Source organism: Neurospora tetrasperma (genome assembly GCF_000213175.1).
Source record: "Neurospora tetrasperma FGSC 2508 unplaced genomic scaffold NEUTE1scaffold_5, whole genome shotgun sequence".
In the NCBI taxonomy this organism is placed as follows: Eukaryota; Fungi; Ascomycota; class Sordariomycetes; order Sordariales; family Sordariaceae; genus Neurospora; species Neurospora tetrasperma.
The window spans coordinates 3,139,232-3,160,369 of NW_009799103.1; the positions used below are offsets into that span (position 1 = coordinate 3,139,232).

At 46.0% G+C, this 21,138-nt stretch overlaps 5 protein-coding genes across 5 annotated transcripts; 1 reads left to right on the top strand and 4 right to left on the bottom strand.

The window, feature by feature from the left end:
• Positions 1-57: 57 nt before the first annotated feature.
• Positions 58-1,935, bottom strand: NEUTE1DRAFT_67769 (uncharacterized protein; the record flags this gene model as incomplete). Its single annotated transcript, XM_009855265.1, has 3 exons — positions 58-948; positions 1,024-1,762; positions 1,871-1,935. 2 exons carry the CDS (start codon positions 1,738-1,740, stop codon positions 208-210), a joined length of 1,458 nt encoding a protein of 485 aa, XP_009853567.1.
• An 8,956-nt stretch (positions 1,936-10,891) lies between these two features.
• On the top strand, positions 10,892-12,763 carry NEUTE1DRAFT_124137 (uncharacterized protein; the record flags this gene model as incomplete). Its single annotated transcript, XM_009855266.1, has 2 exons — positions 10,892-10,939; positions 11,143-12,763. 2 exons carry the CDS (start codon positions 10,892-10,894, stop codon positions 12,556-12,558), a joined length of 1,464 nt encoding a protein of 487 aa, XP_009853568.1.
• A 410-nt stretch (positions 12,764-13,173) lies between these two features.
• On the bottom strand, positions 13,174-15,101 carry NEUTE1DRAFT_86451 (uncharacterized protein; the record flags this gene model as incomplete). Its single annotated transcript, XM_009855267.1, has 1 exon — positions 13,174-15,101. The coding sequence occupies one exon, from the start codon at positions 15,099-15,101 to the stop codon at positions 13,308-13,310; it is 1,794 nt and encodes a 597-aa protein (XP_009853569.1).
• A 940-nt stretch (positions 15,102-16,041) lies between these two features.
• NEUTE1DRAFT_117903 (uncharacterized protein) lies at positions 16,042-16,969 on the bottom strand (the record flags this gene model as incomplete). Its single annotated transcript, XM_009855268.1, has 1 exon — positions 16,042-16,969. One exon carries the CDS (start codon positions 16,806-16,808, stop codon positions 16,326-16,328), a length of 483 nt encoding a protein of 160 aa, XP_009853570.1.
• Positions 16,970-17,515: 546 nt separating this feature from the next.
• On the bottom strand, positions 17,516-19,027 carry NEUTE1DRAFT_124140 (uncharacterized protein; the record flags this gene model as incomplete). The annotated part of the gene is made up of 1 exon (XM_009855269.1): positions 17,516-19,027. The coding sequence occupies one exon, from the start codon at positions 19,025-19,027 to the stop codon at positions 17,540-17,542; it is 1,488 nt and encodes a 495-aa protein (XP_009853571.1).
• Between the last annotated feature and the right edge of the window lie 2,111 nt (positions 19,028-21,138).

Consider the following 21,138-nt stretch of genomic DNA (forward strand, 5'->3'; position numbering starts at 1 on the left):
GCAAATGTATGCGTAGTAAAGCAAGGAAGTCACTGATCAACAATAAACGAGTTAATGACAAAACACTGGTGGATTTATGCTCAATAATCATAATTCTGCTCCGGGTATCTTGCTAACTAACAAAAAACTAACCGCACTGACACTTGTTCTCCCCACCTCACTCTCAAACACTTCCTCATCACCGCACCTCGCAGACTCCTTCACACTCTAAACCTTCTCATGCTCATGCACTTCAATCTCGTGCTCCACCGTCTTCCTCGCCTTGACAGCCTCAATCTCCGCCGTAAGTCTCGACTCGCCCTTCTTCGTCTTCCACGGCTTAGGACCCTGATCACCAAACAGAATCTCAATCTCCTCCAGCGTCTTACCGCACGTCTCCGGGTAAAACAGCCAGAACCAGACCGCCGCCGTGACGCAAAGCACCCCGAAAATGATAAACAGCTTCCACGTAATATTGACAAACGCCGGCGGCGTGAACATGCCCAGCGCAAAGTTGAACACCCAATTGGACATGGCAGCCATGGACATACCCGTAGCGCGAGTGCCCAACGACCAGACCTCGGCGGCGTAGATCCAGCAGACGGGAGCGAGCGTCAAGGCGTAGACGACAATGAGCAGGTACGAGAACAGGATGACCGTGTTAGCGGGCGCGCCCTTGTGCACGCTAATGACAATGTTGGCGTTGCCGCCGACTCCCTCCGGAACGTTGTCGTGGTGCGCGCCCATGACGCCGCCGACGACAAAGTGGCAGAAAGCCATTCCCAAGGCGCCGTAAACCAAAAGGGTGCGACGGCCGGTCTTGTCGATGAAGAGCCACATGACGCCGGTGAAGATGATGAAAACGGCGTATTGGATGCCCGAGGTCACCATGGCGACGTTGCCTGTGAGTCCAGCCATTTGGGCGATGTAGGTTAGGTAGTAGACGATTACGTTGGCGCCAGCGAGTTGCTGTTGAGAGGGGATGTTAGTGAACTGGTTGGTGACGACGGTGGGACGGGAGATAAGGGAAACAAGAGAACGTACCTGCCAAGCCTGTACAGTCATACCAGCCATAGTGCGCTTCCACATGCCGTTCTTGACGAACTTCCTCCATCCCTTACCGGCCTCACGCTCGGCGTTCATAACGGTGACAATCTCCTCCCACTCGGCAACGACTCTCGGGTCATCAACGTTACCATCAGCCTGGATGTTAGCCAGGACAGCAATGGCCTCCTGGTCCCTACCGACCTTGGCCAGCCATCTGGGTGACCTAGGCAAGAAGGGAAGACCAATCATGAGGAAGAAGCAAGGGATAAACTGGATGCCCCAAGCGGTCCGGAACGAAGCAGTGCCCTCGATCGACGCACAGCCGTAGCCGATAAAGTACATGATCAAGATACCGAACTCGATGGCGAGTTGCTGGATGATGACCAGGGAACCACGCTTCTCTGCCTTGGCAATCTCGGCAAGGTAGACGGGGACCTGGGAGGAAGTGATGCCGACGGTAAAGCCGTTGAGCACACGGCCGGCGATGAGCTGGCCATAGTTCTTGCAGGCAACCTGGACGGAGGTACCAATGAGCCAGAAGAAGCAGGCGAAAAAGATGGAGTCACGACGACCGATCTTGTCGGAAAGAGGACCGGCGATGGCGGAACCGACGACGGAGCCAGCGGCAAGGGCAGAGCCGATGGCTCCTTGGATGATACCATGGGGGTTGTTGAAGTAGGTGAGGTATTGGTCGGTTACGACGATGGCGGACATGGAAGAGATATCAAAGCCGAAGCTGGAGTATCAAGAGTGGTCAGCATCCATCTAGTCATTTCTTCCTTTGTTTTCTTGTGTGTAACCAGACAGCCCAGTTGGGTAGAAGAAAGATTGGGATAAAACTTACAGTGCACCACCCAAGGTGGCAATGATAGCCACAAGGTGGACATTGTAGATTGTCGGTAGCTTAAGCCCGAGCCCCATCTTGACTGTTTGCCGCAGCAGTTGCGCTGACTACGGATATCTCGAGGAGTTGAAGAGAAACAAAGCCTGGAACAGAGACGCTGGTCTCTTCCATCCTCCGAGAGAAATGGGAGTCCCCCTTATACATATGTTTTCCCCGAGACAGAGCCAGCAAATCCTCATCCCAGGAGGACCGTCAGCCTGGAATCGTTTTCATGTTGCATCACTCGCGCGAAGGATGCAAGCATCCCCGGAAGGGGGTTGAGTTTGGCCTGCAATGGAACCGGGGAAGTGGGGTCCATGCTGTGTTCTGGCGTTGGTAGGGCCGAGAAGATATTGGTTCGATTGGACCGAAGGAAGGGAGCAAGTAGTACGGCGGCGGTAAAAGGCAGTGGAAAGGTTGTGTGAGACTGTAAGACAAGCCAAGGCGGCTGGTCGCCGGTCACTGTCGTTGTGAGAGACAGAAGAGGAAGTTGGATGTTCCTCCAATCAAGGGCATGTGAGTCCAAGCCATCCTGCCTTCGAGCATGGTTAGCCGACCGGAAGCAGGGCCGCAAGACGAAAATTGCGGGGTGCGGGGATGCGGGGATGCGGAGACGGTCCGGGGCCATGATAGGTGCGCTTGTAGGCTTTCGTCTCTTTCTCCAACTTCAAATGTGAAAGCGACGGGTTGGGGGACATGTCATCCAAGAGTCGAGTCGTTTCGGCAGTTCGCCGTGCTGATCAGAGAAAGGGGCGGCGGGAGCACAAGGGACTGATCAGGACTCTAATAAACTGAAAAGCGTAACCACGGGAGAACCACGCTCAAAGAAGTTAGCCAAGACCGACGATGACCAACACCAACGGCTTTATCCCTTTGAATACGTTACACCCGTCTTACTGGTGGACACCGCCTCCGCCAAACCCCGGATTTTACCCCACGATACTCATGACCCCATTCCATCCCTTCGGATGATACCTACTGGAGTACGGAGGTGAACCGGGACAAGTTTTCGAAAACCTTAGAAGTCGTATTGTCGTGGCTATGAAGTATGACCATCGGGGTTACTCGTCCTGAGCGGGATATGTTGACAACTGTGCTAGTCCTGGTTCAATCGTGTGGTGACTGGTCCTATCGAAGGCGGGAAGCGGCCAAAGAGAGGCTCTGGTGTAGATTGTTATGCATGACTAGCGACGGCCAAGGTCCGTGGGTCATATAATTGATTGATTGGAACGGCTCAACGTATTTGACATCCAGATATCGGGAAATAAGGTACCGAATCAAACATTTAGATGTCTGATTGGTTGAGCCCAAGTTCCAACAGTAAGCCCCTCTGCGATGAATGTCTACTGTATAACATATCGAACGCAAGTACGTACTGATCGATATCATAGATTCCCGGCGGATTTGTTTATGGGGACCTCGGGATGTTCTTGGATGTCGGTTGACGACCTTTGTGTGTTTTTTCCTGAACACCAAGGCCTAACTAACAATTGGCTGGGGTCATTGCTTTCCAAGGAGTTTTGGCACAAAACAAAGCATTCCCCTTCTTTGTCTGCGGCCTCAAGAGTCATGCAGATCGTTTCGGCCGAAACCAAGCTATCACACAGCCAGCACTAGACTGCGACCATCACAATCATGGTCCAAACGCCTTTCCCGAAAGCGGATGCGGCAAAGTCTCTCCCATGCGATTGGGGGTCCCGACTACTGTCTCAATTTTTTCCCAACGCAGAATGTAGTTCTTAGTGCAGGCTCTTCGTCTTTTTATTAACAAAAGAACGTGAGCCAGAAATACGTTGGTCATCGCCAAACTGAGCCGGCATCCGATACTGTCGGATGGATAATCACTCACTTGGAGCTTCCAGATCTCCGGCGGCTGTAGCATGGCATGGCATGGCATAGCATCGCGAGGTTGATGCGTAACTAGGTACTCCGATTTCATACGTGATGGATTGACGGGAATCTGTTGAAAGGGTCCATCTGCCATGCGTTACTCAAGCAGGCCTGGTGTAAAGTAGATGTCGTAACTGCCTAGCCGTGTGTATGCCTCCGAGGTTGCTGTATCACGGCCCGAGATATAAAGGGGGTACGATACCCTTCATCTATGGCACTGCGCAAGGGCTTTCCAGTCGCGCCAGGACCTGGGAAAAGTAGCACAATTGTATGTTCCACTTGATATGATCCTACAGTGTTTCCCAAGCACATGGTGGTAGTTGGTGCACAGGAAGTCAGGGACACATCACTGATCTTGGATACCCGGGATGAGACCCAATCAAGTCACACCCCGAGGGCCCAACCGCTTGGTGTTGACATATATGCAGGGTCATGTATCATGGCACAGTGAACTGGTGTCCTGGCCGTGTGTCAGAGTAATTGTGCCTATTGTAGCTCGAAGCCGACCAGGAGACAAGAGAAGATGTGCTGACGGAGGAGCGGTGTCAGTGACACTGTTGGGTGGCGATTGCGTGGGATTAGGGTTATAAGGAGGGGATGACACCAGTGGTGTTGATCTGCCCGAGTTGGCCCAAGCAAACAGTCAGATCGAAGCCTGAATGGATTGTCATGGTAGACAATTGAGCAGACGGAGAAACTAGACTCTACAGTGATCAACTTGTGAAGATGAGGCAATCGCACCATGGGTGCGCATTCCGATGGAAGCGCTACGAGAGTTGAAGAAATAAGAATAGGTGCTCGAAGCGACCGTTGTTTAGGTGAATGATCAATTTGATACTCCCACCGGCAGGTGTATAAACATGGAGGGTGGCGAATCAGTGCGGTAAGAAGACGATGAGACTGCAGGTGTGCGCGTAAGTGAAGTCGAGGGACACCCTGTCGGAAATAATAAAGATGTGATTAAAACTTTTAAGGGAGAGCGAGGTGACGATTATGTTTGTGTCAGGAACAAAGAGCGCGACGCACAGCTTGGATCGCGCTGAAATTTGACAGAAGATAATGTGAACAAAGAAAGTAAACGTGGCCTGGAAAATTGAGAATGGATGACATGGAAGATATGAAAACTGAAGAATTTAATTATTATTATTTAGATACCTGATATATCTTGTTACTTAAGAAGAACTTGAGATAAAATGAAAGTATTTAAGTTCAACTACTATTAAAGAGAACCTCTATTCGCACGGGGATCCACTTTTGCTTTTCTAAATATAACTTGGTCAGACCTTGCTGTATGAGGCTGGGGGTGGCACCAAATTACTCATTGATTTTTTGCGGATTTCTGGGTTTAGGTTTTAGTTTCATAGCCCGAGATATAACCTATATCTTACTTTTCTAGATTTTTGTATTAAAAATTCTTTTTATTATTTTTAATAATATACCTTCTTTCTCTTGTATTTTCTTGAGTTATTAAACACCTACAGCTCTTGAACAGGCTATAGTAAATAGAGTAAAAAATGAGAAAAAATATAATATACTTTACTACCCTCCACTAGAACTTTGAAGGTATAAAAAAACATAGTCAAGTTTCACTTTTTTCCCCCCGTGTGCTACGAACTAACAAGCGAGGACACGGGCCAACCAAGCCACCGGTGCACGACAGCCACGTAAAGGCTGGGCCAGTATAACCATAACAGGGACAAGAGCCCAGGGGCAGACGCAGGCTCACCTTCGAGCCAGGCTCACGAGTCGAGCCCGGACAGTGAGCTAAGCCCAACGACGGGAACCACAGTTCACAATACAATATAAAGGGACGACTAGAGAACTCAAATTGTCAGATAGTTCGACAGTAGTCAATACAATTTGATTATTATCATTTGAGACTAGTATTACGAGCATACTTATTGTAAACCCTTTGGCTTTACCGAACAACTCTAATAGTTCTTTACCTTCAGCTATCTTACTTAAGCAGATCTGTAACCCGTTCGTCATAGGAAGGTTACTAGAAACTATAATAATTTGAGTATTTTTCTTTTATTTTAAATTTTATCTATTATTTCCTTATTATATATTTTTATAAACAATTATATTTCCAATATTTTCTATTAGAATTTCTAGAGTTGTACTTAAAAATTTATTTAAGTAAGGTAAATCTATTATTAGTAGTATATAGAATAATATATTATATATTATTTATAATTTCAATTAAATATTTTTTCATCCTAATTAGATGTGACGAACGGCAGTCTGATCTGCCTAAATGAGATAGCTAAAGGTAAGAACTATTAGAGTCGTTCGGTGAAGCTAAAGGGTTTACAACAAGTACGCTCGTAATACTAGTCTCAATGATGATAATTAAGTTGTATTGACTACTGTCGAACTATCTGACAATCTGAGTTCTCCAGTCGTCCCTTTATACTTCCCGTATCGTTCATTCTATAGCTGGCTCACTTGTATTATCATGATGCTGGCTCACTCCGTGAGCCCGGCGTTGGCTCACCATCGTGAGCCCTGTCTCCGACGCCTTTCTTGACCCTGCCCTGGCCCGTGGTTACACGAGCTAGCCTTTCTGGGTTGCTTGTGCTACCGATGGTCTGGTTGGCCCGTGTGCTTGCCTTAAGTTCGTAACATTAGATAAGTACGTACGGTTATATAAAGGTAGTAGTATTTACAATTATATATAGCAAACGGCCCCGGTAGGTAAGTATTAGTAAAGGAAGAGTTTTAGTACGTATATATATAATTTTTGAAAGAGTTAGAGATATTTAGTTACTTTTAGACTCTCTTTTTTACTTTAATAACCTTACTATATTCTACCTTATCCTTATATTATTTAATTCTACTATAATCTCCGTTATATAATAATTTTATTAAATTAATTGCTATTTATTACTTTCTTTATTCTACTTTTGTTAAATTACGCTTACTATATAACAATATAACCAATATTAATATAGAGTCCCCGCCGCTTATTAATAATTTAACTATAATTTTCAACAATTAGATTAATAGCTTTAATTATAATAGTAGTTTATATAATCTTATTATAGACTGGTAATTCGCTCTATAATTTTTAGAATACCATCCTTAGTTCGGCGCGTTGGCTAATATAGTAAAATATTTTTGCCGTTATATAATTAACAGAGTTATTAATAAGATTATTAGTTTAGGAGATAATAGTATATATATTGTACTTCTTAATTTTGTAGCCAATTTTATTGAATAGATAAATACAATTTAATTGAGATAGTTCTTTAATTACATTCGTTATAAATATATCATTAATTCGAATAATAATTTTGGTTAAAATTATAATATTTATAACCCGTTTGACCGTTTTCCTTCTAAATCTTTCTAATTTATTTAAAGCGTTCTTATTTATAACCCTAAGAAGGCGGATGACGGAAGACGTCTAATGCTAATTATAATTATTAATTATTTTTTTATATAATATAAAAATAAATTGTATTTTGTACTTTATAGTACTATTAAACGTACGGGCGAATTAATTAATATAAATTTAGTAATTTTATATACTATGAATAGCAATTTTATTCACTTTACGTCCGTACTTTCATTAATTATACTCCCGAAGGACTTAATTCCTAGTAGTGGTAATAGAACTTAATAGGAGTAGGACTTTAATACTATTATTGGATTTTATAATACTAAAATTTAGAAGTTGTATATTGGAGGAACGTTTAATTTAATTCCTATTATTAGTATTAAATATAGCAATATATCTTTTGGAAAAGAATATATAAAGCAGTTAATTATTATTAATTAACGCTTTTATAATTATTTATAGATTTTCCGCTACGATATATATTCTAACAATTGTATTATTAAAAGTAGCGATATTAATTTTATTAATATTTAGGAATACTAAGAAATTATTTAATTAATTAATAAAGTTCGTAAAGCTTTATAGCTACCGATTAAGATTATTCTTATTTCAATTTGTACTAAAATTCCAATTACTAAAGTAATTCCAAGAAAAGTATATAAAGCTCCAACCTGGATTATATAATTGCGTTCGGTTATTATTAGCGAAAATTGTAATAAAGGAAAAGTATATCCGATTTTCGCTAGTACCCTCACTAATTACAATTAGGATTACGTTAATTTTAGTATTAAAGTCAATAAAGAGTACGCATTGAGATTAAAAGAACTATTAAAGCGTATATAGAGAGTAAAGAAGAGTATAAGTATTAATTTACTAGCTGTTGCTTTTTCTTATAAAGTAAATTCATTTATAATATTAAAGCTACTCTTAATTTAGCCTTTAATAAGAGAAGTTAAGGAAATATTAATTTTACTAACTGTATTTCTTTGAAAGCGATTTTACTAGCTATTTAATATTCTAATTATAATACTAGCCTCCTCGAGTAAATTAGCAGTCTATTAGGAAGATTAGGCTACCTTTATTATACCTAAATAGCGCCCACTAAATTAGTTTTAAATAAATTTCTAGTAATTGAAAAAAAATTAATTATATTACTAAAGTTAGTAGGGAACCTATTATACTTATTGATTTTATTTCTTATAAAGAGATTAAAAATATATTAAAATATACTTCTAATATATAATTTATAGTCTTAAAGGCATTAAATAAGTATTAGAGGTAAGTTATATAGAAGATGTAGATAGAATTAAGAATTCTCCATACTAAACTTAGAAAAACATAAGAGCTTTGTATTAAACGTTTCCTTCCAACTTTATTTGTTAGTAGGAATTATATACTTAATACTATCCTCAATATTACTAATCTTTATAGCGTTTACTCCGGTAATCTTTTACTACTATATATACCCAATTTAACTAGTTTATTTAATAAACTCTACCCTATAATAACCTATTCGGGTTTTCGCTTTAGTTCTTTACTTACTACCTACTCCCCTTACTATAGTTACCTCCCAAATACTTAGGAATAGGAGAATTCTCTATTAGGACGTAAGCGTTTTTATTAAAATATATATTATATAAATAAGAATAAAGAGATAAATAATGAAGAATTTAATAAATATTTAATATGTTATAATTATAACTACTAAAGGATCATTATTAAGTTATTAAATTGGGTACTCTATTTGGAGGGTTGTACGTTTATATATTTAACGGTTAACTTGGATATAAATTACTAAAGAAAGATTCCAATAAATAATAGGATCTTTTATTTATATAATTAGATTTAATAATATTACGTAAATAACAAGTACTCTTCTTCTTTTATCGAGGGGGAGATGTTATAGGGCATTTTTAGTAGATACTTAAATACTCTATTTTATTATAGTAGCTATTTATTAGAGCGTATAGTCCATTATATAAGAATATTCATTCTATTAACCTTTATTAAGGTTAATGGATTATTAATCAATATTATACTAACCTAACGTCCATCTTACTTATACTTAGTAAAGTCGTATGCGAGGTCTTAGGTTAAGGCTTGCGATAGTTTCTATTTTCAACTTCCTTTAATAAGACTATCGTTAATCGTTACGTACTATTACTCTATCTAGCAACCAATTGCTTACTCTATTATTCTCTATTGTAATCAATTATAAAGTACATCTTCGCATGACAATTTATTAATGAATTAATTTAACTACTTAATTAATAGACTTAATTAATATAGTTGATAAAATATTTTAATCAAGTATTGAATTAATAAACATAATTAATCTAGCTAATATATTAATTGAATTAATTATCGAAATTATAAACTTGATTATTCTAGTTGATAAAATAATCTAGTTAATTAAATTAAAGAAGTTGATAATAAGAACTTTAGTTAAATTAAATCTTATTAAGCTAATTTTATTAGAAGTCTTTCTACTTGTTTACATAAATAAATAAACCGTAATCTATACTAAAGAAGTTGAATAATAAGGGTATATTAATTAAATTAGAAGTAATTAATTTATATAATTATATCTATAAATATGGTTAATTAAATAAGCAAGATGGATTAAACTTATTAAAGTTATTCAATTAAATAGATTGAATTATAATTGAAGTAATTATTTAAACAATTAAATTTATTAAGTTATTTAATAAAGTAAATTGATTTAATTAATTAAAATAGAAATTAAACACTTTTTAATCAATTCAATACTTAATTTAAAACATTTAATGCAACGTTACATTACTCCTTAGCTAAACAAGCTAGAAAATATATTTTGGTACAACGTTACATTACCCACTTTTTCCAAGTATAAGTTACTGACCAATCCCGCATCTTACGCCCATTATTCTATCCCTTTTCTTCTTTCATTCATCCCATCTCATTCTACAACTCCGATTGCATCCTTTGTTACACCTCCCGTCACATCCTACCTTTTATCAAACCCCTCTCGTCGCGCCAGTTACACAATCATCGCAGCACACTCCTCTCTACCCATCCAAGTTCATTTACGCACCACATTGCATACATCAGTACTGGAGAATCATCACTCACACTTGCACGACTGACGTCTGCATTCAGAACCGTTAGATGCACATGCACATTGATGTATAGCATCGCTTCTACATGACAAGGACATGAGAAGCTACCACAAAGGTCAGATAAAATATTGACCATTTTAACTGTGAAATCGTCGAGCGTTTCCTGTCGACTTGAAGGTGTCTGCCATTTGATAGCATACTCGGAAGTAGGAGCGCAAACATCGAACAGAAGAGTTTATATATACAACGAGTACACTCGAGACCTACAATTTATCCACAACACTTAAAACTCAATTGCTCAACTACATACGCAACCCGTCGCTTGACGAGTGACGATATATACTATTCCATCGCATCAATTCATCACAACAAGAGGACTGATTGTTCACGCGTTGCGGTGCTGCCTGTTGCCGAGACGACGTTGATTCATCCCACGGGTACTGCAACTTCAGTGCGGCACTCTAATCGCTCTTGCACTTACAATTGAAACTGCGACTTTAAACACGCAGCATCCCACTACAAACTATAAAACCCCTTCCAAAAAAAAGAAGAAAAAAAATGAAGGAGCAACCTGAACATAACCACAAGCTTGGATGCGATTTGCACAAAAGGAAGCATTCGTTGCTGTCACCTACCTCGTCTAGAGGTAAAATGATATCCAAGAACCGTGGACGTACCGGCATCAAAAATTCTTCAAACGTAAGTCACTCCATCATCACCTTACTTTCATCTTCTCCCAAAATCATTACCCTTCACTCCGGCTTGCCCACCCATCAGTGCGATTCCTTTATTCGATCGCCATCGTATCCGGCGTGATTCTTTTGGAGGAATGCGCATACTTTTACAAGTTCGATGCATGCCCCTACCATCCACCCAATCCTGTCCTTGCTAACTCGTATCAGAAACAGAAAATACGCCCTGCGCCGAAACTTAAAGTGCCGTCCGAGGCAGTCGGCGCCCGTCTTACCAATTCATCAGCACCGCAAGTGCAAACTCGAGTTCCGGTAGTCGACATGGAGTCTCCCGGCGAGGCTTCTGGCCAAATCCTAACCCCCCGGGCTTCAAACCTACCCTCAAATGCCACTCCGACACATCTTCCTTCCCCGGTAACCGATAATGATACCGACCAGGACATCGAAATGACTCAGCCGACGGTTGATGCTACCCCCGCAGACGAAAACACAGCTAGTGTCTGGGTTGACTCTGTTGAGGAGGGAGTCAAACAGCTCAAAAAGCTTTACTCCATGACAAGGGAAAAGAAGGAGCGGCTGGTAGAACCCTCCAAGAAAGAAGTAAAAAGATATATTCAATACATGCGCGCCTTCATGCTGTTTCTTAAGCATGATGTAGAGCCAAAGCCTCTTTTTAAAGACACATATGGTCTCGATAAGACGCTCGAATTCATTTTTCGCCCCGAGATGGAACCCTTGAAGAAAGTAGCTCCAGACCTGTTGCTACTGGCTAGAGAAGTACTGGAGCAATACAACGCCGAAGAATGGGGTAAGGGCTTTATAGATGACGGAGAAGAAGAAGAAGGAATCGAGGCAGATGATCTGGGTCCCGCTATTGCGACATCCAGCAAAAAGGGTAGACAAAGCCATGACCCCAGCTCTTCCGATCACACAGAAGTTGTTAGACTCCCCCCCGGTTCCCATCCAATCTGGGGCCTCGAGGGCATCATGCACGGCCTGGCTCGCAAGACGACCAAGAAAGGTCGAGCTGTTTTATTTTTGGATCCTCGCTACTATAATAAGAAACGCAACGCAAAGGTTTTTGGCCACAACGACCATACTCCCGGTGCTTGGTGGCCGTACCAGAAGGCTGCTCTCTTTCATGGAGCTCACGGTGCGCCTCAAGCGGGCATTACCGGCAACCCTGATCTGGGAACCTACTCTATCGTTGTATCGGCGACCTCAGTTTACCGGGACCTGAACGAAGACAAGGGCACCGAGCTTTGGTACAGCGCGGACAAAAGTGCAGAGAATGCCGACCCTTTGAGAGCCAAAACCAGCAACGCGACAAGAAGTTTAAAGATAGCGCTCAAGACGCATAAGCCAGTGCGGGTATTGCGACATGCAGGAACCACTTGTGATCCTCGCCGCAGCCCCATCTACCCTACAGTTGGCATCCGATATGATGGGCTCTACGAGGTCGTTGATCAAAAGCTCGGTACGAACAAGAACAACGGCGTGTTCAAGCGTTTCAAACTTGTACGACTCCCGGACTCGATGAATGCCGGTGTCTCATGGGAGGAGGTCCAGAGATACCCAACCAGGGAACAACGACGGCAATTTGACCAGACCAAGGATGGATACTAGAGAGATCTCAAGCTTGTTTCCTTCCACAGTCGAGCCGGACTTCTCAAGATGCTTCGCCAACAGACCCCACGATTGCAGTCAACATACACAACCTGTCGCTAGGGTTGATGTCTTCGAGCTCACCCCAAAATTGTTATGAATTGTACCTTCTTTTTCACAATCACCTTGTTTTTCTCCCATTACTTACGCTCTTCCCATTCGCTCTACCACGGTCACGCAGGCGTCATCCATTTTGATTGAACAAAAAAAGAAAACAACCACCAAAAAAAGAAGTTACCAACCAAAAGGAGGGAGAGATATTCGAAGGCTATAAGCTGTTGCAGCCTTTTCAGCGAGAGAGGCCAGGGAGGCAAGGAGAGATGACGGAATGCGGATGAGTAGGAACTATGAAGGACGAGAATGACAAGTGCGGCAGTTGGAAAACGGGCAAAATTGGTTAATAGCAGTAATGTAAAGTAGGATACGAGAAGGATAAAAGTCAAGTTGGAGGGTATGATTCTGTTGTGAGGCGGAAGTTGACTTTCGGATTGCCGGTTATTTTCATATCGCTTTGCTATTCTGTTCGCTCCGTTCGAATATTCTTTGAAGGCCTTTCCTAAAACCAAAAAAAAAATGAAAAAAAAAATTCGCTTCTTTCCTTATTGTGCCAAGTTCATCGTGACCTGAAACCATGCCAAACTTTCAATTGAAGTGACTTTTCCAATACTTTGTGGACTCACCCTTGATACCGCGATCCCCCAAGATCCCATTCAAAGCTTCGCTTGCAAGCCAGTTGTTCCCAGAACCTCTTCAACAATAGCCCGACCAGCCGCTCTACCAGAGAAGATACATCCTCCCAAGAATGTTCCCTCGAGAGAATTATAGCCATGGACACCACCACCCCCAAACCCTGCCGCCTCTCCAACCGCGTACAAGCCCGGGAAAGGAGTGCCATCCGTCCGCATGACATTACTGCTCAAGTTCGTCTCGATGCCACCCAGCGTCTTCCTCGTAAGCAGATTCATCCGGACCGCAATCAGCGGGCCGTGCTTTTTATCCAACAACTTGTGCGGCGGCGCCACACGGCTTCTCCGATCCGGCCAGTAATTCCTTGTGCTGTTGATGAGCATCGCCTGCGCGTCCTTGGAGTACGGGTTGTCGAACTGGCTGTCTCGTGCCTCGACTTCCTCCTCGATCGCGGCGTAATCGAGACGGACACCCCCCGTTTTTTCCATGAGCTCGTTCATCCCGGCCACCAGGTCCTCGAGGTTATCTTTCACGACGAAGTCCTCGCCATGCTTGATGAAGTTCTGCACAGGAACGGTGCCGTTGGAGCTGAAGACGCGCTGCCACAGCGTCTGCACGATGCTCTTGTTGGTGAGGTCCGGGTTCTGCTCCGATCCCGAAAGCGCAAACTCTCGCGCTGCAATGGTGCGGTTGCAGATGAACCACGAGTAGTCGTACCCCGTGCTGCAGATGTGCTTGAGGGTGCCCAGCGTGTCGCACCCCGGGAACAGGAACGGAGGCAGTCTCTTGCCTGTGGCGTCCAGCCAGAGCGAAGACGGCGCCGGCAGCACTCGAATCCCGTGCCCTGGCCAGATGGGATCCCAGTTTTTGAGTCCTTCCGTGTAATGCCACATCCTGTCCTTGTTAATCACGCTTGCGCCCACGCCCTCCGCAATATCAATCATCCGCCCGTCCACATGCGCCGGCACGCCCATGACCATCGTCGCCGGCACTTTTGGGCCCAGCCGATCAATCGGCCAATTCTTCTTGACCTTCTCCAGATTCCCTCCAATCCCCCCACTAGCAATGATCACTGCCGCACCACGAATCTCAAACTCCCCCGTCGCAACCCTCGAACTGCTCATCCCCCTCGCCAACCCCTCCTTCTCCTCCTCCTCTTCCAAAACCCTCCCCTTCACTCCTACCGCCCGTCCTGTACCCTCATCAACCACAATCTCATCCACACAATGCCGAAACCTCATCTCCACCACCCCTTCCTCTTCCTTCTTCTCCACCGGCTCCTTAAAAACCCTTACGACCTCCGGCCCCGTCCCCCAACTGACATGAAACCTCGGTACACTATTCCCATGTCCCCCCGTTCCCCTTCCATCTCCACGTTCCGCCCACCCAACATTCACCAAAAACCCCAATCCCCTCGCTTTCACATACTCTTCCATCTCGTCCGTCGCGAAATCGACGAAGGCCTCGGCCCATTTGCGCGGCCAGTAATCTTCCTTCTCGAGCTTGTCGAATTGCGCAGAGGATAACCAGTCGCGCAGGGCGAGGGCGCGCGAGTCGCGGATGCCCATGCGTCGCTGGAAGGAGGAGTCGACGAGGAAGAGACCGCCCAAGGACCAGAAGGCTTGTCCGCCTAAGGAGGAGCGGGGTTCTTGGTCGAGAAGCAGGCAGGGGAGGTTGGCGCGCGAGAGCTCAAAGGCGGCGACGAGGCCGGAGAGGCCGGTGCCGATTATGATGATGGGGGATTGTTTGGTGGGGGTGGGGAAGGGGGAGGGATGTGGAGGGGGTGAAGAGGTGGAGGTTGGGTGTGGGGAGGACATGGTGATGTAGAGCGAGGGTTTGGGATGTCGTGGAGGGATGGAAGGTGGATGTGGTTATTGGGATTGAGGTCGAGAGAGGTGATGCTCAAAGTCCGAAGATGAATCGCGGAGGGGTTTGTAGATTGTTGATTGCTGTGTTCACTGTGTTTTTGGTGGTTTACAGCAATATCTTCCTGCAGTTGGATGCTATCGAGAAGATGACGCTGACACTGATAGAAAACTGTCGTCAACCTGTCAGCGATGATGATGGGCTCTCATGTTGATGGTCACGGGGAGCCTCTCAGTTGCCTCGGTTCAGAGACCGTTGGCGCGCGACGTGCATTCGAAGCACTTCCCCGCACAAGGGCTTTATAGGGCCTCGTTTGGAGGAGAGGGGAAGTGGAAGGGTTCAGGCTTGTGATTTTCGACTGTCTGTGTCAACTGAATTGACCTCGCCTTTGCCTTTCTCTTCCCAAAACATCACCTTTCTCGAACAAAAGAAAAAAAACCCAATCTCATGTGAATGGCCTTGTGTAGTGCTGCCCACGGTTCGGAAGCCCGCGCCGACTTACACCGGCACTGACCCACTCATGACGTCTCCGAAGTGCCGGGTTCCCACCCACGGATCGGCGATGAATGCAGGTCCCGTTCATACAAAGTACATAGCTCCCACCCCAGATCCGGGTCAGTGATTGTAGTTTGCAGAGACCAAATCCCGTCACTCCTTCATCTCCTTGTTGAATTCAACTCAGATGGAACCCCCGGCCTGAAATAAGTCGACAGCTTCGCTAGTTCAGGGGCCTCTGTTGCGCACTGCACCGAAAAGCTGGCTTGCAGACTGGATTCGCAAGACCAACCGGATTTGGCTGGACACTTCAGCGTACTTCAGGAGAGAGAAACCGAATATTGCTCGCTTGGCAAAATGGACGATATTATTGTCGACCAAAGCTTGTCGTGAATGGGGAACATGGACAAGATGACAAGATATCTCAAGGAACCGGATGACCAAAAAGCAAAAGCATCAATTGTATGACGATCTTCAGAAACATATCGTCCTGAAAATCCCCACATCAACAAGTGTCTTCATAGGAAACAAGTAACCGATCCCATTGTCCTCCACGACCTCTTCACTCCATCTTCCTCCAACCACACTCGCAAAGCCCTGATACTTCCCATCACCATCTTCCCCTTCCTTCCTTTCTTCCTTCCCTCCTTCCTTCATCCCAGGCAAACAAACCCTCCAGTCTAGTCATAACAAGGCCTCAACCAACTTCCCCCCTCCTCTGCACCCGCCGCCGGCTCCTCCCACCAAGGACACGTAATCTTATAAGCTTTAATCCCGCCCTCGGGCGCCCAGCACCCACTACCGCTCACGATACCCAGATCCGAACAGTCCGTCTTCTGGAACAGCGTGATCTGGCACTTGGGATTGAGGTAGGCGTCACTGATGGTGCGGGCGTCGAACGTCTCCGTGACGGGGCCTGTCAACTGCTTCTTGGGTACGGTGCATTCGCCGCAGGCGGCGCCAAAGTTGACGGTGTAAAACTCCCAATTATGGGAGTTGAGGTCCATGGGACAGGTGTCGGAGGTGGAGAGGCGGAAGCCGCCGAGGGTGGGGACGCGCTTGCTGTTGTACTCGGATGAGAAAGAGGAGGAGGAGGCGGGCAAGGCGGAGGCGCCAATAGAGGGGACGGCGAGAGCGCCGGTGAGGAGGTTGGTGAGTTGCATTGTGTGGTGCTTGTAGTGGTGATGGTATTCAATAGTCTTGATTGAAGACCTGGCAGATGAAGGAGCCTAGTTGGAAGAAGAATGGAGACGAATGGTGCTTTGAGAGATACTTGTATCCGACTAAAAGATCTCGCAACGTCTGTCCCGAGGGTGTAGTGATGTGAGAATTTACGAGGATCTAGAAATACCCGGGAACTGTATGCCTTTATATCCACTTTTCGTATTGCTGGAAGCTTCTCGGGATCACATGAGAAGCTTCAAATACGAACATCATGATTCCCCACTTGCTTGGCTACCTTGGCCAGGAAGCTAGGTATGTAATGGGATTTCAAAATTAGCATTCTTGACCAACGTAGAGCACGTCCGATCTCCGACCTTGCCGTAGGGCTGAGGAGACTTGATGACAACCTCACCTGTCAGTGGACGGCATCCCACGCAATTGGCTCACGTCAAGTCTTACAAACTGTCATCCAACTTGTGATGTTTTTCCTCAGCCTCCGCCATACCACTTGGTCACCTGTTGAGTTGGATGGTAGCGGCTTGGCATCCCCAGCTGCGAATAACCCCCATTCAACCTCCATATAAGACGGAGTAAATTCCGTCCGAGGCTGAAGTGTCGAGAGTTATGCGTCGAGCCGAGCCAGAAGAGATGAAGCGATGTCTTGTTTCTCTTCTAGTCCACCTTCGACCTCTGAATAAAACATTTTAACCACCGTGGGTTGACCGCTTTGTTACCCCATCCAGTCAAACACCTTTCCCGGGTTCATGACCCATTTGGGATCAACCGAAGCCTTGAGCTGCCTCATGAGCCCAATCGTCTCCTCTCCAAGTTCATCCACCAAGCACTCCTTCTTCCCAATACCAATCGCATGCTCCCCGCTTACAGTACCCTCCATCTCTAGTGCACGGGTCATCATGTTTTTGACGCATTTGGCGACAGCCTGTTTCTGCTGCGAATTTGTTGGGTCGTACATCATGGAGACGTGAAAGTTTCCATCTCCTACATGACCCACCACGCTCGCAAACAAGCCTAGAGATCCGCATTCCCGCTTCGAGATTTCGATGATTTCCGCCAGCCGTGAAATGGGGACGGCCACGTCTGTTGACCAAATCTCGGTGCCCCTGGGCCGAGTGTTTACCATGGTGAAGAGGGCTTCCTTGCGCGCGGACCAGAGGTCCAGCTCATCCTGTTTTGTCTTTGCAAAGTGGAATTTGCTGTCTGTCAAGGGTTTGATGATGTCGCCTACGCGGGACACATCGCTCTTGATGGCGTCCTTGGTAGTCCCGCTGAACTTGAGGAACAAGGTAGGTTTCTCGTCCCATACGCGCTTACGAACTGCGTCGCTTCCGTGAGCATTGAGCAATTTCATCTGCTCGTCGTCCATGAGCTCCAAAGCAGCGAGCTGGATCCCGGAGCGAATCAGCTTGGAAGCTGCTGCTGCGGCAGAGTGGATGGTGGGGAAAGCAACAACGGCGACGCTGGTTTCTTTTGGGATGGGAGCGAGCTTCAGGGTGACCTCGGTTACTATTCCCAGAGTACCTTCGGTGCCGACAAACAGAGAAGTCAGGTTATAGCCAGCCGAGGTCTTACGAGGACGCCGACGTGTCTTGATAACGCGGCCATCCGGGAGAATGACAGTCAGATTGAGCACCCAGTCTTTCATAGTTCCGTAGCGCATGGCGTTGGTGCCGGAACAATTGGTTGAAACCATTCCACCGACTGTGGCAGTGGGCGAGGGATCCAAAGGTACGAAGAGCCCTGTATGGGCGATCTGATTATTGAGGTCAACCCAGTTAACGCCAGGTTGAACGACGACATCCATGTCCTCTGGGTGGAAGGCGATGACTCTATCCATGTAGGTGAAGTCGATGCAGATGCCGGAATAGGGCTGGGAGAAGTTGCCCTCGACACTGGAACCGGCGCCAAAGGGAACCATGGGGACATTACGAGCATTACATATCTGAGCGATGGCAGATACGTGGTCAGTCGTGCGTGGGTAAACTACGGCAACGGCACGCCCAGGTGAGTTGGACGTCGACCAGTCCGAATGGCCGTGGTGTTCGAGAACATGGGCATCGTAGGTGACGGCGTCATGTCCCAGTATCCGAGCAATCTCGTCCGCAGCGTCAAGCATCTCTTTGCGGCTTGCGTAGGTCGGTTTTGCCAGTGAATGCTCCTCCTTCTTTGCGTCCTTCAAGACAGTTTTCGAAACATCCATAATGATTATCGCCGATAACGCAAGAATGATCCAGCTTTGTGTGGACAGACCTAGCATATTGGACAAGATCCGCCCAGTCCTCGGAGGGATTTTCTCAGATCGTTGTGATGCCCATCGTGTCGAGTGATATGCCTGGGGAGCAAAGGTGGGCCGATATTGTCGCTGTACCGGGGGAATAAGAGGTCGGGATTGGGGAGTGAGAGTGAGCCGTGCCCCCGGAAAGCCAAGCACTCGGCGTGTCGCCATCTTTGGGGTGATGCGACAGTATCCTGGGAGCGGAGTTTACTCCGGACTGTAGCAAGCCTGACCCGGTGCGTGGAATGGAGAGGTGGTCTCTCGGACTGCGGAAGCGGAAGGCATAGAGAAGCCCTCGGGCGGGCGGCTTGGGAGAACGGCGCCGAGACTCGGCCTGGCATGTCTGGGCTGGGGAAGCGGAACCGTGTTAGCGTCGTCGGCGGTTCCACATGGAGGACGCCTAGGGCGGGAATCGGAATCCGGGGCTGTTTCGCCTACAGCGCCAAGAAGGCTTGTTACTTACTGCAGGGCATAGTACGTACTACACTAGGACATGCTCAAAGGGTTGATGGCCATGTCGCACTCATGGTGATTGGTATGTCTCAGCAAAGCCCCTTTGAAGGTTCAAAACAGTTTCACTCTGACACTGGACTCGAGGGAACGAGGATTGTCACCATCACGAGAGAGCTATGCGGTCTCGTCTCGAAGTGAGTAGTTCTGCCGGCAGGAAGAAGACAAGCGAACTGAGGACGGATGGAAGTCGAGTATCGAAGACTGACAGTTGCAAGAACCAAGTTGAGAGTCCGGGTTTCAATCATTCGTCCAGATTGGAAAATTGATGACCAGGGGAGATTGCCAATTCAGGCTTCCATTGGCCACGCCTGGGGAAGACAGACTTGTTCCTTCCGTTTCTGGTGCACCAGTGGCTCCATCGATGTTGACGGCGGGAGTTCAAGATGATGGTTAGGTTTGATGTGAAAGCCGAGGGGCTTTTGTGGGGCACATGCCCTACGCAGTATGTAACATTTTTACATGTCTGTACCTACAGGTAAAGCACAGCGCTGAAGCGTAATGAACATAGTACCGTGCTACGTACATGATCGGTGAAACCCGCTGAACGTGTCTAGGTCCAGTATATTCTTAATATTCTTAACATTCTTGAATGGGGTTAACCAAGGACTCCATACCTATGCTTACCTGAAGGATAAGAAGCTGCTATTGATAGCAGGTATGTGAATGTCATGAAACGGACTGCGCGCCGAGGACTTTACACTACCTACGTACACTACACTACAATACACTACACTAGAGGTTCTTGGATTTGCAGGGTGCATGCTTGGTGCGGCATGGCAGTGCATCCTGCCTGGACGTTACGTACGGCGCTTGTACCTCGCAGGAGCTGCCCTATGTGTCCTTAATACCTAACTCTATGGAAACCCACTCTGTCAACATCGCATTGCCCCCGCTCGAGCTTTCGAGTAGTCAAATGAGGTAGCACATGGCCTCCCTTAAAAGAAAGAAAAAAGATGTCATCCGCCATTCTGACCTAGTCCAAGTCCAGAACGAATCGACCCTGAACGTCCCACGCAGAATACAGATTGCCAGACCCCATCGGTTTCATCCCCCGGGCTTGGGTGACGATCTGTCGTATCAATATTTCTTGTCGAGGTTCGTTACCTGTTGTGTACTGTGGTACACAGTCGCTTGGCCCAACGATTGGTAGTGCGTAACTTTCAAAATACGGTATTGCATGTAACATAGGGCCTAGCGCTACAAGGGAACTTGCCCGGTGTTACAGCAGCACCGACCGGGCAGGGTGGTGGTGCGCATCGATGTCATGCATGGCGGATAATTGAAATTGAAAGAGGTTGAGACGACGGACCCTCGACTTAGTTCTCTTCTGCAACACATCACACAGTCTCCTCTCCGCAACATCAAGAGATGACATGATAGTGCTTCGACACAGGTCTCTCTTCGGGCGTTATCTCCAGACAGACAGTACCTTAGCTACACTAGGCGATCGGCTGAAATCCACAACACGTTAGCCGGCAAGTGAAAGCCCCATGCGCGACTGCCGATCCAACTGAATCGCGTAC